The sequence below is a fragment of the Lutra lutra genome, chromosome 13 (genome assembly GCF_902655055.1).
Source record: "Lutra lutra chromosome 13, mLutLut1.2, whole genome shotgun sequence".
Lineage (NCBI taxonomy): Eukaryota > Metazoa > Chordata > Mammalia > Carnivora > Mustelidae > Lutra > Lutra lutra.
Window position 1 is genome coordinate 7,501,374 of NC_062290.1, and position 26,078 is coordinate 7,527,451.

The following is a 26,078-nucleotide window of genomic DNA, read 5'->3' on the forward strand; positions in this document are numbered from 1 at the left end:
GATTGTAAGCATAAATTCACACTAGAAAAGAAATGAGGATGATATAAATAAGCTACTAAATTGCTTCCTTTTTCCTTCTTCTTCTAAAGCCGAACAACAACTTATCCTTACACAGAAACGCAGATGTACAGCCAAAACACTGGAGGGAATTACTTTGATACCCAAGGGAGTTCTGCGCAGGTGACTACCGTGGTTTCGTCCCACAGCATGGTGGGCACTGGTGGGATTCAGATGGGCGTCACGGGAGGACAACTCATCAGCAGCTCTGGAGGAACCTATCTCATCGGCAATTCCATGGAGAACTCCGGTCACTCAGTGACACATACCACTCGGGCCTCCCCAGCGACAGTAAGTATTTGAGTTTTTGTTTCTTTCATTTAGCTTCTTGGTAGCCTCCATGGTACATTTTCTTCTCGAGGGAAGGAAGAAAAAATAACACAGACTGGGGCGGGCATGAATGTGTTGAGTAGTTTTAGTTCTGTGGTATTTTCCAGAACATGGCCTGTGTGCCTCTGTGCGGGTTGATACTGATATGTCCCCCCCCCCCCGCCCCCGTTACGTGAGTTGGAAAGTTTTTTATGAGTAATGGGAAGAGAGGTGAGTCTTCCTCATTGATGCTGATTTTTATAGGCTTCCTTCAGTGATATATAGTAAAATACTGTAAATTTCTGCTGAAAGAACTCACTTTTATCTTATGCTGATTTACACTGGCTTATGAAGAGTAAAATACAATTGAGTTTGAATTTTCACATCTCTCAGTAGTAGTCTTAACTTGTCACCAGAGCAGTTACCATACGGGCAGCATTTCCCAAACCTCAGACATTTAGTTTGGCCATATTCACTCAGATCGCCTGTACTATTATTTACTCAACGTATTTTTAAAAATTGATTCACTTCTAAAATAGAAAACTATGTGTAATTTTTTCTAAAATATATAAAAACCCATACTTAAATAGTAAAGTTAGAAGTGTTTACCCGTGTGTCATATTATAAAGTCCCTCTGTTCAACCACAGAGACACTTTGGGAAAGACTGATGTAGGTGATTGCAGTGAAAAAACATCTCTGTTGGCTCTGGTGATAGGCGTGAGCATGTATCTGAGGAACCTGCCTACATATTTGAGTTTTCAAGTTTTTAAAATTTAATACAAAGATTTATTTTGACACAGATTTTAATGTATTATAATGCTGTCCTAGAAATAGTAATAACAAGCTGTGTAGAATTTGATACCCTCAAACTGTGTCCTGAGCTTTCCAGCCTCCCCTCTAAGGAGGATGATCACTGAGAACCGCCCCTGGCTGAAGTAGCAATGGAAGTGGTTATGTACGGGCTTCACGTAAAAGGGGGCTGGCGATTTGAATTAAGTGCATTTCGTAATCTTGCCGTATATTTTGTTCTTACAATGAAATAGAGGTAGAAACAAATTGAATAGGAAATATTATGACAGGCTTTACCTTTCTCATTTTATGGATTTTCCTCAAGATATAATATGTACCTGGTAAGTATTTTGTATATAATTTTTATGTTTCTAATCATTGCATGTGTTCCGACTTTCATCACTTGGTCCTTTTTCCCTGCTCCATCTCTAAAAGCTCATTATATTTAATTTACCGTTCCCTACTAACATCAGAACAGATGACTTGCCATTCTGAGGGAGAGCTCTTCTTTGTACTTCTTTCTTTGTGTTTTTGAAGCATTTCTTTGTGTGTTTGTCTCTTGCTTTTAATACCACTAAATATGACATTTCTAAACTTTTTAACCACACTGGTATATTTATGTCGATTAGAAACGAAATCATGGGTTCTCTGGACCTCGTTCCTCTAGCAGTAAAATAAGGGCTTAGTTAAACTAAATGATATCTTAATTTCCTCCCAGCTTTAAAATCATAATATTGACAATTGTAAATTGTAAAATGTTGTAGATTATCTTTACCATAAAAGGAAAGGAGGTAGATCAGGTACCGTACTTTATAGCACTCCTGATAAAGGCTACTCAGAAGGTCATTTTCAGTGAAAAGGGAGATACTTGCCACTTGTCAGGGCCTGAGGAGAATTGAAAAATGGGGAGAAAGAGTTCTTTCCCACTGTCCTTTCACCCACCCTCTCCCATGCTGGCGTTCCATCTGCCCCATCCCCAATTCTTCTCCTTCCTTTTCTCCAGGAGTAGTTGTCTATCTTCACACTGACTGCCGGCTGTCTGCTAAACATTGTCATCCACTGAATACTGGTTTCTTAAATTTATTAGTATTATCACTGAGTTCATAAAATTGATGATTTGGGATCATGACAATATAGTTGCAAATGTAACAGTTTTATAGTTTGTTTTTTTGTTGTTTTGTTTTCTATGTAGAGTATGAAAAGTGGCATTACTCTTTTTAAGTTGTCCACTACACAGATTTGATGTGTGATTTTTTTTTTTTAACTAACACTTAAAATAGCTGAGTTATAGTAACTGGGAATAGTGGAAACCTATTAAAAACCATCGATCTGTAGTATCAACTGTATATATTAATTTATACTTTTTTTAAAAGAACATTAATACCTAAGGTTCTTTTATTAAGATTGTTCTTTTGGTCCTTGTTAGCAAAAGGAATAAAAAAGTTAAATAAAAAGGTAACTTTGCATGGAAAAATCGTAAGGTCAAAACACAAATGATAATGTCCTATGATAGATATATCTATCCATCTAATAATCTAAATATTATAATGTAATATTTATAATATGATCTATATAATAACATAATAATAAACAATCTAAATATACTTCTGCTAGTGTTGATTGTATTATCTTCCATTATTATCAAGATTTATATTTGATTTAGATTCTTCTCTCAATAGTGCAAAAGATCATCTCCTTCATTCACCATGAAGTGTACAGTTTCGCATCTGTTATTCTAGTAAAGGTAAAGGTAACAAAGTCTAAGTGTCGTGCAACCTATTTACGATTTCCTGCCATTCTCCTTTTACCAAATGTTTGAAAATTTGTAGCTTCTGGTTGTTTAGACTCCTAGAACTCAAAGATTATTTTGGTAGGTACCATGTCATTAAAGGGAATTTACTTATTTTCATGTATCTTTTTCATTCTCTGTAGAACCCATATGAGCACAATCTTGAGCCACTTGTTGGTCAAGACTCAAGCTGTTTCTTTCAAACCTTGAGCCAGGCTGTGCCATTGACGTTCATCTCCCTCCGTGTTCTTTAGTGCTCAGCCTGTCTCCTGTAGCATGCTTAACATAACTGAATGGGTAGCAGTAGTCTATACCGTGGCCAGAATTCCTGCTTGGGAAATAGTCTATTGGGGTTATTGCTTAAGAGGTCATAAGAAGTAGAATGTACAGTCAGCTAATTCAGTTAATGTGAAACTGGTTAAGTTTTGAGTTCTTGGGAACAAGAGAACTTTACTCAGTTCGTGGGTAGCAAGGTTTCTTGCCCTGGTTCTCAGAAGAATTGCCTTGACTCTCTCTTGCACTTGACTTTAGTCTATACAGAAATCCTTCTATCTAAATTTAGTAGGAATAACTTCTGGCTCAAAGAAAAGTTTATTTCAATGTGCAAACCCAGTTCCCAAGATACGCCAATAGAAACAAAATGATCATTTCAAATTGAAGCCATTGCTAAGAAGAATGAACAGTTCTTGAAATATTTTCTTACCTATCTAATAATTCGTATATAACCATTTTTCTTATACTAGAAAGACCTCTGAGTGATTAATGGAAAATTTGCATTTGAGCAAATGATTCCCTTCGGTTCTATAACTTTAAATGACAAAGCATTTACATAACGTGTTTTAGTATTTAGTCTTTGCATTGTAAAAGTTTTCAGATTTCAAGTTACATAGAAATAACAGAATTTTCTGAAAGATTATGATGGCAATATATACAATTTTATTTTATGACTATATATTATAACATAAACTACTGATACTCAGATTTGGTCAAGATACTATTTCTCCTTTTACTGTATATTTTTATTTGATTATTGGAGTCGTGTGTATAATTCATATGCACATACACACATATATACATATATGTTTTTATTTATATAAGTATGTATACACACACAGTAATAGACATTTCCTGCTGATAGTATTAATAATTTTCAAAAAGAGTAATATTTTTAATGGAACATCACTGGACATAAGTTCAGCTAAGTTACTACTTGAATAAATGTTTTATGTTTTATTAAATTAATAATGCTAGGGATCTGTTTATTGTTAATATTTCAGTGGCACGTGGATATTAATGTGGAGGAGTTAGCTTCAGTCACAACTCTGAGCTCATCATTCTTTGACATTTCTCCTGATTGCATCACCATGATGTTTCCTTGTGTGTCTTCATTCATCTAAAACTCTTACTTTTCTGGGGCACCTGGTAGCTCGGTGGTTAAGCGTCTGCCTTTGGTTTGGGTCAGTTTCTCAAGGTCCTGGGTTCGAGTCCCACCTCGGGCTCCCTGCTCAGTGGGGAGCCTGCTTCTCCCTCTGCTCCCCCGCCAAATAAATAAGTAAATAATTAAAAAAAAAACACCTCTTATTTTTCTTCATTATCGTTCTGTAGAACCACATCATTTGCAGAATTTTGGAACTTGAACCCAATTTGCATTTGAGGATCAAAACCTTGTGATTGTAGTTAGTGATATTTTTGTGCTCATCGCAACTTAGTTTATTTTATACCAGACTTTATAATAGCCATTTAAGAAGCTTTATATACTTACTTCTCCATAAAGTAACATTTGTGTTCTTATAATTAGATGGTTATTTATGGAGGTTTTTTTTTCCTTCTTGTTAAATAAGATTACATTAATCATTTTTTAGACTGTAATATGAAAGCTAATTTTTATACCTTTCTATATATATATTTAGTATATATTTAGTAATTATGTATGTTAAATGGCTCTTGCTAAAAGTAGATCCCACCAAGAGACACAAGGAAAATGTGTTGAAACTAATATTGTTTATATCTCTCCCGCTTTTGATTAATGTAAAACACCGTCCTTTCTTTCATTTGCCTGGGAGGGAATTTGAATGTCCATCTGCTGCTATATAAGTCAAAGTCTGGCCTATCTTGTGTAATTACAGAAAGTTAAGCTTTGTTTCAAAGTTAGAGATGCTTTTATTTCTTTATTCTTGGGTTACATGTTTATGGATTCTGTGTAAGGGAATTTCTTTTTTCTGAAAAGATGAATGGATGGGGAGCCTGGCTGTCTCTGTCAGTAGAGCACATACTCTTGATCTCAGGGTTTTAAGTTTGAGCCCCACGTTGGGTGTAGAGATTACTTAAGAAAAAAAGAAAACAGGTGAATGAATGTGTTTAGTACCTCCGGGAAATGCTTTTGCCCTTCGTATTCCTTTACTGGAATGGTCCCAGTGGCCATTTATTCTGTTTTTATTAATTTGTGTATGTGCATTAGTTATGTATTCTCAAGTAATACGAGTGGAAAGATCTAGGAGTGTGCATGATACCTGCCTACTGACACTGTTCTCAGGCTTGTGTCAAGGTTTTTGAGTGTCATGCTAGAGATATTCTGTGAATAGAAGACCAGAATGTCTCTCTGTCTCTTTCTCTGTCTCTCTGCTGGTCATTATGTTTTTTTAAAATACAAATAGTAATTAAAAAATACTACATCTTGCTTGTTTTTCATGTAACAGTGTATCTCAGAGATTCTTTTTCTCATCAGCCCTGGAAGGCCTTTCTTATATTTGCGGGAAATGACTGTTACAGAAGGTGGCAGACTGCCCATCTCTTATACCAAAGGGGGGAAAAAATAATGTTGGATTCTGGGTTACGGCTATATAGAGGTAGAAAAGCAAAATAGTCACCCGAGATGAAAATTTCTGTTTAATTATCATACGTAAAAATACGCTTGGAAGAAAATCTTTTAATTTAAAAGTGTGCATAAATTATGCATACATCAGTTTTATGTATTTCATATATTACAGAAATAATCATTCCTATTTTAAATAATTTTCTTAGTCTTCCAGTTAGTCTCAGTGAGAAGAATAAAAACAAAAACAAAACACTTCTCCACTTATTTTGGCAGAAACACGTAAGTCCATTACGATCCTAGCATTTTCTGTTTTCCTGTGCCCTGTTTTCTCTAGGCCAGCTGGAGTCCTCACATGTATCTCCTCAGAGAGAGTCCCACGAAATCTTCTGTTTCCTGTACTAAATCCTAAATTGAGTGAAGGTTCTGGGACCTCATTTTCCAAGCACTTAATACAATGGGACTTTGAGTGACTGGTGGTCTCCCTCACTTTATCTCTGTTCCATTCGGCCGTCAGTCAGTTCCACTCTGCTCCAGCCTTGAAGCTGGTAAGATCTAGAAGCCATAATTTTGCGGTTAAGGCTGTAAGACATTCCACTCCTAGAAATCCTGATAAACTGGAAGGTTAAGACAAACAGAATGACAGGGGCCTTCAGCCTCTCCTGAGCATAGCTGACGGGTTCTCCTGAATTCTAAAGCCAAGTGTAATGAGTTATTTTACATTTTAGCTGTTTCCTAGTGAAATAGGATTTCAGAACACAGGAGTGTTGTCAACATGCCAGAAAGGGCTTTATTCTATTTCCTGCGACATCTAGATTAGGCAGGTTTATGTTGGTAAATTCTGCTTAATGAATATGGAAATGAGCTGCGTTCCAGGTGACCTCTTGTATAACATTTGCTTTATCCTTGTATTTATAAGTCACGTTTCCAATTAATTTACTAGTTTGAAACTACTCTAGATTTTGAGGGAGGAAAAAAAATTACTCATGTTTCACTGCTGGAGACCAGGTAATTCCAGCTAAAATACGAAGTGGCTTGGTGACAAATTAAAATACAGGAGTCATTGGGGGCGCCTGGGTGGCTCAGTGGGTAAAAGCCTCTGCCTTCGGCTCAGGTCATGATCCCAGAGTCCTGGGATCGAGCCCCACATCGGACTGTCTGCTCAGCGGGGAGCCTGCTTCCTCCTCTCTCTCTGCCTGCCTCTCTGCCTCCTTGTGATCTGTCTGTCAAATAAATAAAATCTTAAATAAATAAAATAAAATACAGGAGTCATTGTTAAAACCATACAATTTTTTATTTCATTTTTATTTTAATTCCAGTATGGTTGGCCTACAGTGTTATATTAGTTTCAAGTGTTCACCATTGTGATTCACCAAGTCCAGACATCACCGGCCGCTCATCACAGCACGTGCTTCAAACTCATCACCTGTTTCCCCATCTCCCCACCGACCTCCCCTCTGGTCACTGTCAATTTGCGCTCTATAGTTGAGTCCATTTCTTGGTTTGTTTCTCTCTCTTTTTCCTCTTTGCTCTTTGGTTTGTTTCTTAAATTCCACATATGAGTGGAATCGAACAGTATGTACCTTTCTGTCTGACTTATTTTGCTTAGTATTAACCTCTCTAGCTCCATCCGTGTTGTTGCAAATGGCAAGATTTCATTCTTTTTTGTGGCTGAGTAATATTCCATTGCTTATATATACCCCATCTTTTTAATCCATTCATCTATCAGGACACTGGGGCTGCTTCCATTATCTGGGCTCTTATAAATAATGCTGCAGTAGACAGGGGTGCATGTATCCCTTTGAATTAGTGGGTTTGTTGTTGTTTTGTATATTTGGGGTAAACACCCAGTATTGCGATTACTGCATCATAGGGTAGTTAGGCCCATAAGATTGTAATACTGACTGTTCCACTGTCTCATGTTTTTTCATTTAATGAGGGAAAATACAACACAAAGCCTATGACTGATTACCAATTTTCAATGAGAGAAAATCTCTCCATGTTCCCCTGTTTATCAGTTCATCCTCCAAAAGTATGTGATTTGATTACTGTCTCCTCAGCATGCATAACTACAGTCATGTTTACTAGCCCCAAGATTATCTGGATTCTTTCAAAACTTCGCTATTGTGTTTGATTCTAACTATTGGAGCCCATAAATTTCACTGGCTAGGACTTTTGTAATCTACCTGTAGAATGTTAGAAATAATTTTACACATTTACTTTAAATTTACTACTTAAAAGTTTAGTACCTTTCCCATCTGCCTTATAGGAAAGGAAGATGTCGGGTTTTTAACCATGCTTTCAAAATTACAAGAAAGATGTAGTTAGATAAGAAAAAGAGAACGGGAAAATAGAAAGGAGATAAAGAGCTCAGCATTGCAGTTATAATTGTATACCTGATAAGAACCATGAGCAGCAGATGAAAAACCATAACAAATAGTAAGAGAATTTAGTAAAATTAATATTTAATGAAATCAGTAGCTTTTCTAGATACAAATGACACTAGTTAGAAAATATTATGGAAGCCAAGGTCTCATTTATTATCAATTTAAACCACACCATGTAGTAAACTAACAATATATGTACAAGGTCCAGGGGCTAAATAGAACTTTAAAATTCCTAAGGCCCAAAGAGAAGTTTGCATGATTGAAAAAGGAGTTTCAGTATCACACATTTTGAATCTTCCTAAATTAGCTTTAATATTTCAATATGAACCCAATCCAAATACCAATAGATTTTCTTCTTTTTACAAGATAGGCTGTTTATATAAATAAACATGCAAGAACAGTGAAGGAAATTTTGTCAAAAGAGAAATAATGGAGAGTGGAGTGGGATGTTAACAGCCTTTCAATTTGATCCAAACATATTGTAAAGTTAGAGTAATTCAAACAGGATTGTTGGCATGTGAATAGATCCGTGTAGACCAGTCGTGGACTAGAGACCCTAAACAGGCTGAGTGAGTGTAGAATATCGTGCGTGATAAAGGTAGCATTGCCTATCGGTGGAGACATCGTGGATATGTCAATAAATGATGTTTGGGACAACTGGATGACTGTTTAGGAAAGAAAAGTAGATGGGTTCCATCCATTAACTCCTTATACAAAAATTAATTTCACTTGGTTGGAAAAAATGCATTCTATCATTATCCTTTGATAGTGGTGAAGTATGATATAAAATCCAGAAGCTACAAAGAATATCTCTAAAAAAAGCAACTACATAAAGGGGAAGTGTTCCCCGTGACAAAAACCACAGGAAATAAAGGCAACAGTGAAATAACCTGGCATAAAGTTTTGAGACATTATATCTGAAGAACTAAATGGGTTTAATGTACAGACCACTGTTATAAATCCATGAGGAAAACGAAAAAGACCAAAAAATGCCAGAAGTCTATGAATGAGCATCCCGCTGAAAAGGAAATGAACAATAAGGCACAAAGAGAGACTGTTGTTCATCTCTCACACAGGTGAAGCTGGAAAAGTCAGTCAGCCTTGCCAGGGGCGTAAGAAACCAGCCCTCTGTCTTGCTGTTGAGAGGAGTCTGAGTATGGCACAGACAGAATTGGAGAGCACTATGGAAATTTTTATAAAAATAGAAAATACTTATATCCTTTGACCCCAAGAGTGTACTTCTAGTAATTTATCCCCCTGACAATATGCTTGCATGTGTGAAATGCTGCATGAACATGAACAACCATATTCATGGGGTAGTTCTTTATACCAGAATTGAGAGTTCTTTATAACAGAATTGGGGAAAGGCTAATTGTCCATCAGCAGGGAAATAGTTAAATAAATTTTGGTGCGTTTGTTCATTCAGTGGGATTTTATACAGCCAGTCAAGAATGAGGCAGGATGTGTACAGACGCAAGTGGACGTAGAGGAGACACACATAGATCGAGATCTAGAGAGATGGAAAGATCTCCATCCATATTGTTAAGGGAAAAGGCACGAGGTAGTATGTGCATGCTTAAATAGAAACATGCATTTGCATATGCTTATAGAAGCACAAAGATATCTCCAGAAGAATGCATGAAGGAACAAAAAAACATGGAGACATGTGAATACATTATCTATTTGAAAAAAGTGATTTCCTATTTGCAAAAATCTCAAGCAAGCCCTTGATGATTATACAGTGTATGTATCTGGTCATGTTTCCCGAATGCCTACGGCTGACACAACCCTTCCTTTAGGAGCCCAGCGTAAAGACTGCTGATGAGGTATCACAATTCAGGTGAAATCATGTTCCTGGAAGAAGTCCTCCTTTATTAGACTGTGGGAAGTTCAGAGAACAGAAACTGGCATTAAATTCAGTAAAGATCTTTGGATCCACTCTTAATTCAGTAGTTTGGAGCGGAAGCGAATGTTTTGTGTTTGTATTCATGTACTTGGAGTCTGGATTAGTTTCTTTAATCATTCACTCCGACATTTATGGAGCCCGCAGTGTGGACCAGGCACGTGCTTCTGGGAGTATAAAAGGTTTACCATATGGGTTCCAGAGCCAGTTCTGGCGTACCAGAAAGCTGCCTAATCCTCGAAGGCAAAAATGGAAATCCAGAAATAGCCTCCAGACTTCTTTAAAGCGGTTACTTTCACTTTTCTCTCTTACCACATTATTTTTTTAAATCACAAATGTTAATGTGTTATACATTGATTAATTTTAGATTCACCAAAATTTTATCTTCGGATTATATGTTGCTCATATAAATTGCAAAACTGCCTCAAGGTAGGATTGGAGTGGGTGGGAAGAGAGTGAAAGAGAAGCAAAAATCCAAATAATACTTAGACTTCAAAATTGCTCTTTAAGTAGAATTCCCTAGCACCATTGTGGGAACGAATGCCCATTCTCTCCCTGCTTAATCTCCCTAAAATAGTAAGTGCAGTCTGACCCTGACAAAGAAGAAAATTGTTGAGACTATTTTACTGCCATGTTTCTCCAACTTAGTGTGCTTTCTCTGGGGGCATTCTCTGGGGGCATTGATTAAATACATCCCTGGACAGAGCCCTCCCCCACACCCCCACACCCCCACCCCCGGGGCTATTGATTCAGTGTGGGGAGGGGTCCAAGACTTGCATTTCTTTTTTTTCTACTTTTAGTGGATTTTTTATTATTATTATTATTATTATTATTATTGAATTATGAGAGTTCATACATGCCTTTTATTTTTTTTTAATTTAAATTAATTCTTTTTCAGTGTTCCAAAATTCATCATTTATGCACCACACCCAGTGCTCCATGCAATACGTGCCCTCCTTAATACCTACCACCAGGCTCACGCAACCTCCCACCCCTCTCCCCTCCAAAACCCTCAGTTTGTTTCTCAGAGTCCACAGTCTCTCACGGTTTGTCTCCCCCTCCAATTTGCATTTCTTACAAGTGCCCTGGTGACTCCCATCATACTGATCCAGGACCACCACGCTTGGAGGAATCCTCTGTTTTAGTGATTATGCAGATGAAATACCAAGTGAACATGTGCTTTAGAACTCAGAATAATCTGCAAAAGGCAGATTTGAAATCTTATACATTGGAAAATGTAAACTTGGCCTTAAATCCTATCACTTAATTCTAACCCAGCAGGTTCCCGAAGGGTAATTTAGCCCTGAGTACTTACGGAATCGATGTCTCAGAAAATAATTTCATTGTCACACACTGATAATGCCGGTCTTTTGGGTCCCAGTGAGGGCAGAGGGATGTGGGCTGTACGGAGTGATCAGAGGAACCAAACCAGCAGTCTTGGTTTCAATCCACCAACTTAAGTCAAATATTCTCAGAACACATTCAATTTATGCAAGTTTTTTTTTAACCCAGATTTTTTTTCCCTCATAAATATTTCAGAATAGCTTCAGGTGGTACAAAACTGCCAAAACTTCATGTTGAAAGCGAAACAACTTAATTTTTTTCTCTAGATGTCATAAAATTATGTGAATGGAGAAGATTTTATATAGTTAGACATTTGCAAGACCTAAAACTTCTTTGCTCTAAATGCCTAGGCATGTAAGATTAAGATCTCATCATTCTTTCCTCTGATGTTCCTGGTTGGAGTGCTTCCTGTAGGAATCCCCTCTGACCCGCCCCACCCATCCCCGCGCACATACACCAGGACACTGTCATTTCTATCAGATAAATGTGGTGGCTACGTGTTCATGTTGGTCAACACAGATAGCTTTTCTGAACCAAAGCCACCAAGTAGAAACATTTCTGACTTGACCTCAGATGCAAACAAAATGTGAAGTCTTAAGAGTTCAGGGGAGCAATTACCCCAAAGAAAATTTCCAGTCTTAAGTGTATTCTCTTGATTGGGTTTCTCTAAAGAAAAGGAAAAAAAAATGCTATGTTAATTGGTGAGATTAATACAGCAACCTGTATAGACAAAAAAAAATTGGAATTATACATTAAAGATAACTATTTTTGTGATGATTAAAATGTGACTATCCATTTAGAAGTTTGTGTTGCCTTTAGATCACTTTGAAATCATTTTCAAGTAATACTTGTCAATCATGTTTAAACCCTTTCCTATTAGAAAGTAATTTCCTTGTAAACCATTTAGAAAATGTTAATTTTGCCAACCACTCCCCAGAAGTTTCATTTGATATATTTGATATTTTGATTTGAAATATTCCATGATTCATATTTATGTTGTATTTGCATAAAATGGAAATGATATTGAACTTCGAGGGATAAGTCTTGTATTCTAGTCTCATATTTAATACCTGTGTAATCTCAAAAAAATCCCTCAATCCCAGAGAACCTCAATTTTCTAATCTGTGAAAAAGAGATAATATTGCTTGCCTTCCCCACTTCTCAAAGTTGCTGTGAAGATCACAAGAGAATTAATGGAAAAAAGGCTTTATAAACCATAAAGTATTATAATATTACTTCAGTTTTTAAATCACTTTAACAGTTCTAGAAAGGAAATAGTTTCTACCAAGAGACCAATTTTAATTATAGTGGTAGTTGAATATATCAATCTTGACCTTTATTCTTTAAAATAGATTAAAAAGCCATTTCAGAGTCAAGAGAATGTGCCTTGACCTATAAAGACAATGAATAAGGTGATATAATTATTCTTTTTCCTTCTGCCTTATTAGCATGTAATGGAATGACTGGTTGATATTTACATTAAGAGAGAGCCCTAATTGTCCACAACGTGATGCCCTATTTGAGTCATTGTACAAGCATGCATAAATGGATGTATAAATCACATGTCCAGGGGAGCCTCTTTTTTATCACATGTATCTTGTGCAAAAGACTTGTCACCCTTCACGTCTCCCTCATTTCCAACTGCAGTTTACCTTTTTGACATTATCCGCTGCCCCTGAATGAACCCTGTGCTCTAGCCAGCCTTGATTACTTGAACCTGCAGTATCTGGCCATGGTAGAGCTCCTATGAGGATTCTGTAGGAGAAAAAGCTGAGGCTTTCTCATGCTACTGTCCAGAGCACAGTCACTCAAAGCCTCTTTGTCCTTCCCTGTTCGCCCCACTCTGCCCATTCTGTGAGCAGGTGAGGGCAACCCTGACTTCTGTCTTCCCAGATCCCGACGTCCTGTAAACCTCCCTACCCCCCAGCGGAGCACCTCAGCCTGGGAGCAAGTCTGCAAAACGAGGGGCCATCCTATAATAATAAAAGGGCCATCCATAATGTTATGGGGAACTACAAATGCCAATTGCAAATAATAATGGAAAATTATAAATAATGGGGAAAATGGTTTTTTTCATATTTCATTTTTGTCTTTAAAAGTATTTGCTACCTTAGAAGAAGTACAGTATCGATCCCTTCTTTGAGGTTGGGAGAAGAGGACACAATTGTATTTGCTGGACATCCAGACACCATCTGTGCCCTCTTCTCCTCTTCCCATCCTCTTTTCCTAAGGGCTTGGGTGGGACTTCCTCTGAAGTTGAAGTCCTTTTGGGGACACTGATTCTTGGTTAGATACACCCAGGGTAACCCTGGGTGGTTGGAGACCCTCTACGTGCATGTTCTTGGTTCCCACAAGGCAGCATTAGCATTGTAGTGACTGGAAAAGAGTTTGCAGCCTGGGTTTGAGGCCATATGTTCATCATACTGTGTATCTGTCCCCCATCAGATCATAGGTACCCTGTCCCCTTCCAGGCCTTCTTCTCTTTTTGTAGGAGCTCCATTGAGTTTTACATATTGTTTTTTCTCTTACATATGAAATACAGCAGCTCCCCGGCCTCTTCTGAATTTCTAATCCTAACTCCTGAGAAATCAGGAAAGACTTCCGTCACTAGTGCAATCTGCTGAATTTGCTATATGCTCTCAGAATAATAGGGGCTTAAGTCTTCCATACACACCTGCGCACCCGCACGTGCACACACACACACACACACACACACACACACTGCCATACAAGACCTAAGGTTTGCTTATTGACATGTGGTCATATTTTTATCACAGTTGTGATCATTGCCACTTTCTGTACCAGAAGCAAAGTCGTTGGTACAGTCTCTGATGAGCCCTCCAGACTTAGTACAGGGTGTCTTTTGACCAAGTGAAGGAAACCCATGTACACCATTCCCTGATTTTCAGTCTTTTGAGAACTCAGCGGTTGGTTGGGGAAGCCGAATGTTACACCTCTATTCATTTTAATCCTCCAGTGACTAATTCACTGGTGACACGGTCCCAAACATTTTTTAAATATAGCTACCTTTTCCTCTTTCTTTACCCAAATAAGCTTCAGGGCCAGCCAGACTCCCAGGGGTGCCTGCTCTCTGACGAAGTCTGATTTTTCTGAATCGTCTTCATGGCCAGTGACCCTCTCAGCAAGGTGCTCCACACAGTCCCCATTTTTCACACAATTCTCCACAGTCGTTTGTCACACGACACACCGCAACGAGGTCTTTGCATCCTTCTGCTACCATGTGGTCGGAAAGAAATCTGGCCTGTGAGTGTAGCAAGTTCTCATTACCTGCGCGTTGACTCTTCGGACCTGGCCAGGCATTCCATCGGGGCTGCCTCTGAGGCTTGGAGACCCCGTGATTACCAGAGCTGGAGAACGTCTCATTTGTCTCTCTTGCTTTTCTGCCCCCGAGGCCTGCCACTCTTCCGAGATTGCAAAACCCTCTTCTCCCATTGCTGAAAATACGTCTGCAGGAAGATGGAAGCAAAGTTTCCTGTCTTCGGTGGAGAACCACCCCCAGAGTCAAGTCCCCTTCTCCCCGGATCCCCGCGTGAAGCTGGTGAATCTGGAGGGTTTGAAAATCGTCCCTAGCATCGTGTTGAGGATCTTCTTTTCTCTTCCAGAAAAGACTGATTTTTCTAGGAAGCCATGTGCCCAGATTGTCAGGAATGGATGGCGGTTTCTTACCTGCTCTGTCACACAGGGAGTTTCTTAATGTCACTCGCCCCAGTAATCCCACTTATTGCTCTGAAAGCTTGTCTCTCCAGGCCAGATGTCTCATGTTGGATAGAGCATCCCACCATCTGATCTCAGAAGAGTTGCCATAGCTTCTTATCTGATTATGAGGCAATAGTCCAGGGTCACCTGAACCAGCCTAAACTCCCAAGCACCACGTATCCTAGCAATAGGTAATTGCAGAGAGGACGTGTACACTCCTGGTGACTCAGTTTCAGGATGATTATTCAGTAAGAGCTACAACTGGGCACTGAACCTTAGTTCAGAGCATTCACTGACTTTTCAAAAAATAACCTCCTGTATCATCATCGTCTAAAGCCTCACTGGTTTAAGGAAGAAATGTAAAATGTTTGTCTAGCATGTCCACTTTTTAATGACCCGAAACAGTAACCATGAATTCTTTTAGTCATAAAGAAATTAAAATTGCTGATTAATAAACCCACAAGACCTAGATTTGGCGATCATCACTACCGCAGTGACACCTCTGATCATTTTCACCTTTCAACTCAATGTAGAAAATCAGGCAATGCAGATCATTTTATTTTTATCTAGTAGACTGAAATCGAACGTCGAACTCTCGACACTCAAACTAGAAAGAAAATGTAGGCATTGTAGCAAATTAGACTTCTGAGCGAATTCTTCACAGAAGTGATCTAAAGTCACGTGAGGGTGAGGCTTTTCAGCTCTCTTTTTGGATATATGTGTTCTCTTTGCAAACAAGAACACTTAGGATGCCCTTTTAAGAGATGAGTACCAAGGTCCTTTGTAGTTCTGCAGTTTAACATTTTAGTAAAATGCTTGCTTACTCATTACTCTGTACATTTACGTTACTCTTTTTGTAATGTATATTTTTTTTCACTAGTACAATATATTACCTTCTTCAGTTGGTTTTCAACTGAAAATCTACTACGTGACCATTCCACCCAGCAAGGAGAGTGTTTTAGAAGCCAGGTTACTTAATTTTGTGATCTAAAAGAAACTAACAGTGAAACAAATCCTATTACTTAGTCTTATGAATTACTATAATCTCTATTTTAAGAATATGTTTTTCTATAATTTCTAGTCTAACATTTTTGTCAGTTTTATATCTTACTGGTTCTAGTAACTTGTGGAAATAACATAAAATAGAATTAAAGCTATTAAGTTCCCAAGTTGCTTAGAAGAAAATTGGATTTAATGCTGATGTAATTGAGACTGGACATTCTGTGGGTAAAGTTCCACCAGGAAGCAATTGGGACGTTGATGGGGGAGAAAACTTCGCTGTGGACATTGCCAACGATCTTTTTTGTGTTGGTGGGGGGACACAATACGTGAGAATTTCAAGGCATCGTTAATTTCCGTAACCACTGTAAACTAAAAGTAAGTCAACTACATTTGAAAACACTAAGTGTTCTTTATAGGTGCTTCTACTGATGTGCTGACTTGATCACATGGTAGAAATAAAAGTAACGAAATCAGTTTTCTCTCTTACATAATGTGATTTTTAAATTTAACTTCAGTTAATGTTGTTAACATAGCCAAGTAACCAAATAGAGTGTGTTCAGAACCTGATTTGACAGTAGGTGCCCTAACACTGGGAGTGAGAGATAGACATCTTTTGCTATGAGGTTATCAAGAGTGCATCCCATGTATTTTAGGCACCTGCTCCTTAATTAAGGTGCTATGATTGCTCATGGTATGCTGAGATTACATGGTATAAAACTGTTTCTGTGGTTGTCCTTTTCTTTGTTGACTCTGAATTATTTTCTCTTTTATGTTCCATTTCTGCTGTCATTTCTAATAGCTCTGCCTCACCACCACTTCCTAAAATATAACATAGGGACCATGATTACATCGTAGTGTTTGTTCATACTAATGACCCTCCACTTCCAAATTTTAATACAGGGTTAAGGGAGGAATGGATAGAGTTAGTAGCTTTTGAATACTAATGAAAGGGTCTTTGTACATTTGCATTAAAATACTAATGCATGTTAAACACAGAATCTGCAGGGTAATTTTTCTTTCATGACAAAATAGAGCAAATATTAAATACTCTGTGAAAGACTGTTTAGAAAGAGAGCGGTTACTAGCCCACATCTTGAACTCTGAAAGTCAAGAATGTTTTCTCATAACTAGAAAGAAACCACTGGAGTTCCTGCTCTTCAGGCCTCCATTCTGATCATCATTACAGAATGTTCCAGAAAAAAAAAAAAGGTGTACTTTTTGCGATCGGGCTTATCGTTAGCATGCCTATTTTTATTTTATTCTCTGGGGGTGGGGCGGGAAGGTGGGGGAAAAGACACATTTAGGTAAGAGCTGTTCATTAGCCACCATTGAAGAAGACATTGAACTTTAGAGAATCTATCAAAAATTCTCTGGTGAGCCTTTTGTTACTATCTTGTCTTGAGCCCTTTTTTTAATGACATCTATTATCAGATTGAAATGGCGATTGAGACGCTGCAAAAGTCTGACGGTCTGTCCACTCACAGAAGCTCTCTCCTCAACAGCCATGTAAGTTGCCTCTTCTTCATGTAAACTAATCTCTTGCTTGTTCTGCATGTGTTGCTTGCTTCTAAATGCTTGTTTTATTTATTGACTTGTTTATTTTGCTTCTTAACCTTTCTCTCTCAGCGCCCTATGATCTCTGTATCCCTTCATGGCTATTTTGTACAGCAGAATATCTAAAACAAACAAACAAACAAAAAACCCCCAATGGAGCCCCTGATATACTGCTTTACTAGGTTTTTGTGCTGTTTTGGTACAGATGTAACATTTCCAAGTTCATACCAAGCTGCCATTTACTTGTGAGAGCTAATTAATGGGGATTTTCAGTATTTAAAGTTTTCTGGTTTGATATTGATTGTCTGTGAAGCAAATGCCTGTGATCCGCATCTCTGTGTCCAAAGCAGGCAAACGGTCGTGTCTGCTTGTATGCCCAGTGGTATTCTGTAAGTGGAAAAAGATGATTAATACCAAACCGAGTGGTAAACTGTCTGAAAATGATTTCTTTACCAGTAAGACTATATAAGGTGGGCAGGAAACAGTGACCTAGATGAGCTCAGGTCCTGAGACCTACAGAAAAATGAAACTGGGCCGAGAGAAGAAGGGAGACTCTAGATAAGCTATAAATTGATACTAATTGAGATTAAATAGGATCACTGTTACTATTTCTTGATGCTTTTACCTGTTACCAGATGCAGCCATCACTGTAACACTGGTAAGTCTGAGAAGATCAAGGACAGTTTTGTGAAACTATGAACACTTTCAAATTTCAGATTTGGGGGAACTGATGGAAATTCTGATTAAAAATTATTTTGTTGCCATAATTTCTGAATATATGGGGAAAAGTAAATAGAGCTGTGACTTATATCTGTTTTAGATAGATCTTCTGCTAAATTAATATCAATGACAATACACCAAGTTAGTTTTCCCTCCCAACTGACAATGTATTCTTAAACTGAGAAATAACTTATTATAATTTTTGAATTCTTCCCCATATTTTGTGAGTGAAAAGTCTAAAATTGGATCACCCAACCGAAATGAGATATTGTTATTTTTTCAGTAAACCTAAAACCTTTAGTTCACAGATAATATTTTCACTGTGCTTTGTAAATAATTGACTTTTCAAAGACTTAAATTTTATATTCCAGCTTAGCACTAAATACCTCCATGTCTTTTACACATTTGTTTTTAGACAAATATTGTGTGCTATTTCTTTTTCAAAGGAAGTATCATGGCAAATAAAAACAGGTTAGCCAATTTGGAGAATGCCTGCCATTCTGGTAAAAAGTATAGGTTGTAAATTTTAAAATAATGTATGTTTTGGCCTTTCTTTTTGAAACAGTTTAAGGAATGTAATTTTTTACCCCCGTCTGAAAATTTATATGCAGTAAAAAATGTCACTCTTTTATATGTTTCATCAGTATATCCCTACTGTGTTAGCATGAATTTGTAGTTGTGTATAAAGACTGGTTTATTGTACACTATTAGGGTTTTTTTGGGGGGGGCAGTAATGACTTAACTGGCATTTGTGATTTGAAAATGGCAAGTAAAAATGTTTTTTACTTTTAGTCAAAAATGTACAGGAACATAAGAAAAACAAACAAATACCTGAAGCCAACAGTAAACTTCCTGAACTGTCAGACTTCTAAGAAATTGTGTTTTTGTTATTTAATTCATATCTCATTTCACTTGAATTATGCAATTTAGTAAAATATGTGCTGTGTTTAATTTTAACTCGGATTACCAATATTTATTAGTATTCCATGACTAATAATTAGGTATAAGAACATGGGGTTTTTTGGTATATTTTTGTTGATTTGTTGGAAACTCTTCAGATATGTTGGGGTTTCTTTGAGATTATTATTCTCTTGTAAAACTCAGAAAATAATATTTAATGTTAATGAACGTGTGGTTTAAGCTGCACAAACAAGGAATAAATGTTACTGTGTGGCTTCATGCTTTTTGTTACATAGCACGGTAGCCCTTCCGTAGTGTTGTCTAACTGCCAGAGACATTTCAGGATATATACACGGTGGTATATATATACACACACACACACACACACACACATATACAGTATATAGATAAATGTTGCAAATACAGTGATAATCTCCCTCTAGATGTCCTGATTTGTTTTGTTATGCCTCTGAGGTAGTTAAATTCATTTAAAGCACATTTACAGTCAAGTCTTCACAAATACAAATGATTCTACAGATGGTATAGAAACTGTAAAGGAAGGATCTTGTCTCTGCTGACCAGTCAGGCTTCTCCCTGAACACATAACAAGAATTCTGTTGTTTTTCTGTCCTTGGAAAGTTAGTGATGCTCCTAATTTTTGTTAGGTTAATCTAAACAACTGGAAAAGCTACTGCATGTGTTCTAGTTGATAGCCACCTGCTAAGGGCATTTTAAAATCTGTTGACTTAATTGGTGATGTTCACTTGTAAAGAAAAATTTTAGTGGAAAAGTTTTTTAAAAATACATCCTTAATATCTTAAATGTCAGTAAACTGTAAGTTACCTGTATCCCTCACTATATGGGACATAATACCCATTTGAGATTCATTTGAGGTTTGTGGGATTCTTTAAAATGGACATGAATCCCAACTTCATGATGATACTTCCCTGACCTCTCAGTTACTACAGAGGATCGATTTCATTAGGCCAGAAATTCGGAGAACTGATCAATAATATGTGTCCCATGTTTAGTAGTTTTAGAAGAGGCATCTTAATCATGATTTTTGAGCAGAAAGTCTATTTCACTCTATTTTAGAATATGGGATAGAATGGGTTTCGCATTTTCCCTTTACACATTTGATTATTCACAGTAACTCAGAAAATTCTTCTTAGGGTCAAACAAATAAATAATCTCCTGTCAGTAGAATCCAACATGATGGCTTTGTTTTTTTACCTTTCTTTCTGGGGTGGGGTTTTGAATTCTGTGTCCCCTTTTCAGTGTATCCTTAAGAGTACTTAGTACTGCTACTCTGTTTTTATCATTATCTTTCTGTTATCCTTCAGATTGAAATGCATATGATGCATATATACTCCTCAGTTTCATACCCTATATAGTACCCCACTCAGAAACTGAGTATAGTTACATTGAGTGCCATGTTTCTTTTCTAGTATTGTCAATATTCGCATAATGGCAATTATTTTGGTAGTAACACCATGCAGGCAGAGAGTACAAACTGACAAGTTGAAGTCCCAGGAGAGTGAGGACTTCATACCTTTTATCCACTGAGGCATCCCTGGTGCCTAGAAGAGTGGCTGGTAATGGTAGAAGTTTCCCAAGTATTTGCTAAATGGATGAACATAAACAAGTAGTAGAAGGGAACAGATCTTATCTTACCTTCAGTATTCTCCATACCTTTGCCTGTCATATGTTCATTTATTTGGGAACTCATGCATGCATGTTTTTGTTATCAAGTATGCTTCTGTCGGTTTGTTTATGAACAGTTTTGGCATAAAGCAGCCTTTTCCCTGCATAGAATTTGTGTGAAAGAGTATATATGAGCCCTCTATCATTGCCACATGGGCAACCTTCCATTTAGGAGTAGACAACTTCGTTTCTCTCCAAATAATCTCATCCTTCAAAAAAAAAAAAACAAAAACAAAACATAGCCAAGGGTGATATCACTCACCTCCTTGTATTTTAGAATGGTACTTTTGATTTAGCTTTATGGAATTCACTTTATTAGTATAATAATTTTTAATTAAATACTTTTATTTCCAAATCTTCTGTATGTGAATATGCAGTGGGGCTTAATGATGTATATCGTCTGCCTACAACGAAGTAGACAGTCATTGCAGACCGAAGTTTATTTTGTACTTCTTCTCAGTGGTAACTAATATAAATTGGCACTTAATGATTATTTTGTACCCGATGTGAGATTTTTTAGATTGCACATTTGAACACAGGAATGTTCTTAAACTAATTGTTCCCAATTTCCACAAAATGTTCTTGAACTTTTGCATTAAAAAAAAAAATCCATCTAAAGCATATAAAAAAGCATCAGGCATTTATTTTTTATACTTTTTAAATCTAGCAAGTTGTTTTATGATTTTTGCTGGTTTTAGCTACTTAAATATATTCAGCTCAAAGCAAACCCTTGTTTTGTACTCACTTTCCCTTGACTTTGCTGTATTGTAAATATAAGTTATGACAGCAATAAGACCTGTCAAAATGCATATCATCAGTGAACTGAACTTAAAATGAATCCTAATGGATAATAATCCATCTGGGGGAAAAATGCCAAATGTTACATTTAGATGTTAATTGGGGAATGCAGTATGTTTTTTTTTTTTTTTTTAATTTGTCAATCAGTATTTCCCTTTGGGAAAAATAGGAACTATTCGTCTTCCTTAATCTACCCTGATTAATATAGATTAAATGCAAAGGTTGAAAGATGCAATTATCTTGGTTTCCACCCTTACATGAATCTGTGTTAGTTCATCAGTAGAATAATCAAGTTTTAAAGATAAAGGTTAAAAGTTCCTGTGGTATCTTTACAAGCTTTTAAAAACCATAAAGGTAAGTAAATATTCAATGACATTTTATAACAGAGGAAACGAAATAGTAATGGTTTAGTTCTAAATTGCTAAATGTTAAGGGTGTTGAATTCTAGGGTCCAAAGGGATTTTATTAAGGACAAAGCCCAAGGAAACTAGATCTCAACAGGTCTGACCTTCCCTTGAGCCACACGAGAGGGGATGCCTTTAGCTTACTCCGAACAGCCAGGTTTCTCTTAGAACAAAATCAGTCCTTTCTTATACTGTGTTTCAGACCCAAATATCAGATTTACAATGTCATCCCTGTGATGAAACTTGAAGGCAACATAATTGCATGTAGCCTGCGCATGATAATACCCAGCTGCATCTCAGAATCTGACCTCATGGCTCCTAAACCAGAGTCCGCTCACACAGTGAGCTGAGGACCACTGTGCTTACATGGTAGAGTTGTCCCCAGCATTTCGAGGTTGGGTCTCCAGCCCTCAGGGCTTTGCACCTCCACAGGACCTCCTCCTGCTCTTCCAAAGTGCTTGCCAGCCTTCTGGCACGGAGCAAACCTTCTTCCTCCTGCGAATAAGGGGCAGGGAACGAAATGCACCTTAGCGTCCATCAAAGTTACAGTCCTCCGGAAACCCACTCTTACGGAGTTTTTCAAACCAACTGATGATGTAGACACAAACATACACGCACATACTACAAATAAACTCAGATTTTTTGAAGAACTGGCGTAGAAATGAAGAGTCTCTAAGAATGTAACACTGCATACGGTAAAACAAGAAGTTTGCCAGGCTGTCAGTCCAGATTACTTGACCTGTTGAGCCTTTCAGGGGACCACGGAGCCAATCCGGTAAAAACTTCATTTTCTCTAAACGATTCATCTGGGACTTGAGTAATATGATCCAGGCTTCCAAGTATTTTGAGGCAACTTTTGCTGTCATTATGTCACTATTTTTGTGAAAAGTTTTCTTTAAAACTTTTTTTAAGTGGTCTGTGGTCTGATTAACTCTTTTATATATGTAAACATACCTTTGGACTCAAAATATTTTATGTTGAACTTCAATATTTGCACTAGTTTTCACTTCTATAAAAGGCATCTTAAGATCACATCCTCAAATATTTTATTATTAGATTTGCTTTCCAGGTTTTTTTAATCTACAAGACAATTTTCTTTATCATGAGAAAATAGTGTCATTTTAGATATCTGTCTTTACGTTTAGGTAATTAAATATTACAAGAGAACTAGTAAACATTTGAGGCAGTTTACGGAAATTTTCTATTTGTATCTCATTAATTAAACAAATTATTTTATTTGCTTTATATCTTGTTGAAAGTATATTGTATCAGATCTATTTTTACTAGTTGTATACTTTTGGTTATAGAGTTCATGTTATGAAATCATTTTCCATTTCTGAAAAAAGAATATCCTTTAAATTAACATTAGCTATATAGTTCTATGTTATGTTCATTAGCAAAGAAATATTTTATTTTTATTTATTTATCTTTGTTACAAAATCATACTACTTTGGCTTTGACACTATGCCTTTCATGAGAAAGCAAAGATAATATATACAAACATATCTTTGGTATTCTTTACTTACATTTGTTGTGTGTTCCATGCTTATGGATGTGAACACTTCCTTAGTTCAGTTGCAGAATATTTGCTTTCCCCAAAAATATTTCAGAGTTTTTATACATTTGCCTTTCTGAGGATTCTGTTTTGGTGTTTCCTTTACACTCCTTCCTCTCAAGAAACTGAATTTCTCAGAGATTATACCTTTCTATGTTTCTCTAGTCTATGTCCTGTATTTCTATATTCTTTATATGTTTAGAATACCAATTGGAAGGTTCTATCTAGTCTATACACACAAAACAAGAGCTCGCATTTCTGGGCAGTATGGTTCACTAGAGCCTCCCCAGCACCATTCACGTGAGGAAGCACTGCGTTCAGATGCCAGTCATGGTCCTGAGGTGCGCGGATGAAGGGTAGGAGGGAGACTCGTACGGCCATATTTTGTGTGTCACTGTCTTCAGTTGCCTTCATAATCTACAGAATCTGAACATTTATGAAGAAACACTAGAGACATCCTGACCCACTATGGTAGGCAGAATACTAACCCGAGTCATAATAACTGGGTTTTCCGATCATTTTGCCCGGCCCCCCCCTTATATGAAATGAGTATGAGTAAGTGAACTTGCTCTGTGTGCTGTTTAGAACACTCAGAAATCACGTCTCTGGAAAACGCCTTTACTGACAGGTTACAGATGCTTCATCTCTAAAGAATTCTTTTTGACCTTTAATTTTTCTGTCATTATGTAAATGAACGTTTATTTTGTGTAACCTTTTAGAAAGGGAGGGTTGTATGTGTTACAGAGGCAATGAGTATGTTTAAATGCCCATACTCATATATAAGTGTTCACGGAGAACTTCAGGTCTCCCTGACCAGAATGTGAACTTTATTTTTAAAAGTACTGTGCTCTGGGGGCGCCTGGGTGGCTCAGTTGGTTAAGCATTCCACTCTTGATCTCAGCTCAGGTCTTGATCTCAGGGTTGTGAGTTCAAGCCTCGTGTTGGGCTCCATGCTGGGTCTGGAGCCTACTTTAAAGAAAAAAGAAAAAAGAAAAAAAAAAAAGAGTACTGTGCCCATATTTTCAGAGCCAACATCAGTATGAGTTTAATGGGATAAGTTTAATTAAACATAACCATCATGTAAGAATATTTGAAATTAAAATGGTTTTGGTCAATTCAGTCATCATAGTTAAAGGCAATAAGTCTAAAATATTTTTAATGAATTTTCTTAGTAAGAGTCTGAAGGTTCAGGTTCTGAGTTTGTTCACAAATCTTAAAATATGTAAGCCAATGCTTTGATATATTTGAGTATCCGTATTGTATTTTGGAATATGAGTGTAAATTCCTAGAGGACAAGAGTGAGATCACATTCATTTCTACATTGCTAGGTGCCTAGCACGTTGCCTGGCTCATAGTTGATGTGCCAGGAATCCTTGGGCTCCCATAACTTATGTTTAATTTAAATTGCATGTAAAAATATCACTTCTTTATCACACCTCTTCTATATGGCATGGAAATTTTGTTGAGACAAGTAATGTGAAGTATTTGCTGCTCTTTGGAAATAACAACCGGTATGCAAGTAATCAGGAAATGTGTGTTGGGAACCAGATTGGGCTCTGAGACAATCTGTGACCTTAAGAAAATCATTTTTCATTTCTCCTTTTATAAATAAATGAATAAACGAGTTAATAATTTTCCTGCTGTTGAAATTCAGTAATACATTCCTACATTATATTTTCTAAAATTTTTTTGTACTTGCTATACTTTAAAAATTATTTTTAAAAAACACAGGACAATATAAACCTTTCAAATGTGAACTACAGACTGAGAAAATGTTGCTTTTCCAGCTACCATTGTAATGTATCTTCCAAAATTATGAAAAAACATAGCAGGGAAGTAGAAAAACTCCAATGATTGTAATAAAAGATTCCTTTTTGTAAGTTACATATATATATTTTTTTAATCAGTGTCTGGTTAATTTCTTTCTTTCTGGGGAAGAAATTCTTGATTTTTTTTTTTTTTCCTTTTTGCTTGCAGAATTTGACCCACTAGATAGTACCATTGTCCTGTTGGAGTATATTACCTAAGTAAATTAAAATTCTATGTAAATAAATAGAAACTTAATATAAAAACTCATACCAGGCAGCCTGCTGTTCATGTGTTAAAACAAAGTAACCCTAAAGCCTTATTATGTGCCATGCCACTAGGCTTGGAAACGTCTTATACATTAGAAATTACAAATTTTATTTACAACCAGTTAAGGGGTTTCTTTGGATTTCCCGAAGAGGTGTTTATCCATAGAATTGCAATCAATACAGGGAATATTAGCATTCTTTATACATGCTTGAATGTTTGAAGGAATGGATGTGGTCCGAGGTCATAAATTAGGTTCA

At 36.9% G+C, this 26,078-nt stretch overlaps 1 protein-coding gene across 9 annotated transcripts in view; it reads left to right on the forward strand.

Annotated features, from left to right (window-relative positions):
- The window catches only part of RFX3 (regulatory factor X3), a 290,084-nt gene that overhangs the window by 192,443 nt on the left and 71,563 nt on the right, over nucleotides 1–26,078 (forward strand). For 8 of the 9 annotated variants that reach the window (XM_047699486.1, XM_047699480.1, XM_047699483.1 and 5 more), the window contains 2 exons: nucleotides 90–348; nucleotides 17,542–17,616. In XM_047699486.1, coding sequence (XP_047555442.1) covers nucleotides 90–348; nucleotides 17,542–17,616 — 334 coding nt within the window. The remainder of the gene's footprint in view (nucleotides 1–89; nucleotides 349–17,541; nucleotides 17,617–26,078) is intronic. The other variant, XM_047699478.1, reaches the window with a different exon arrangement.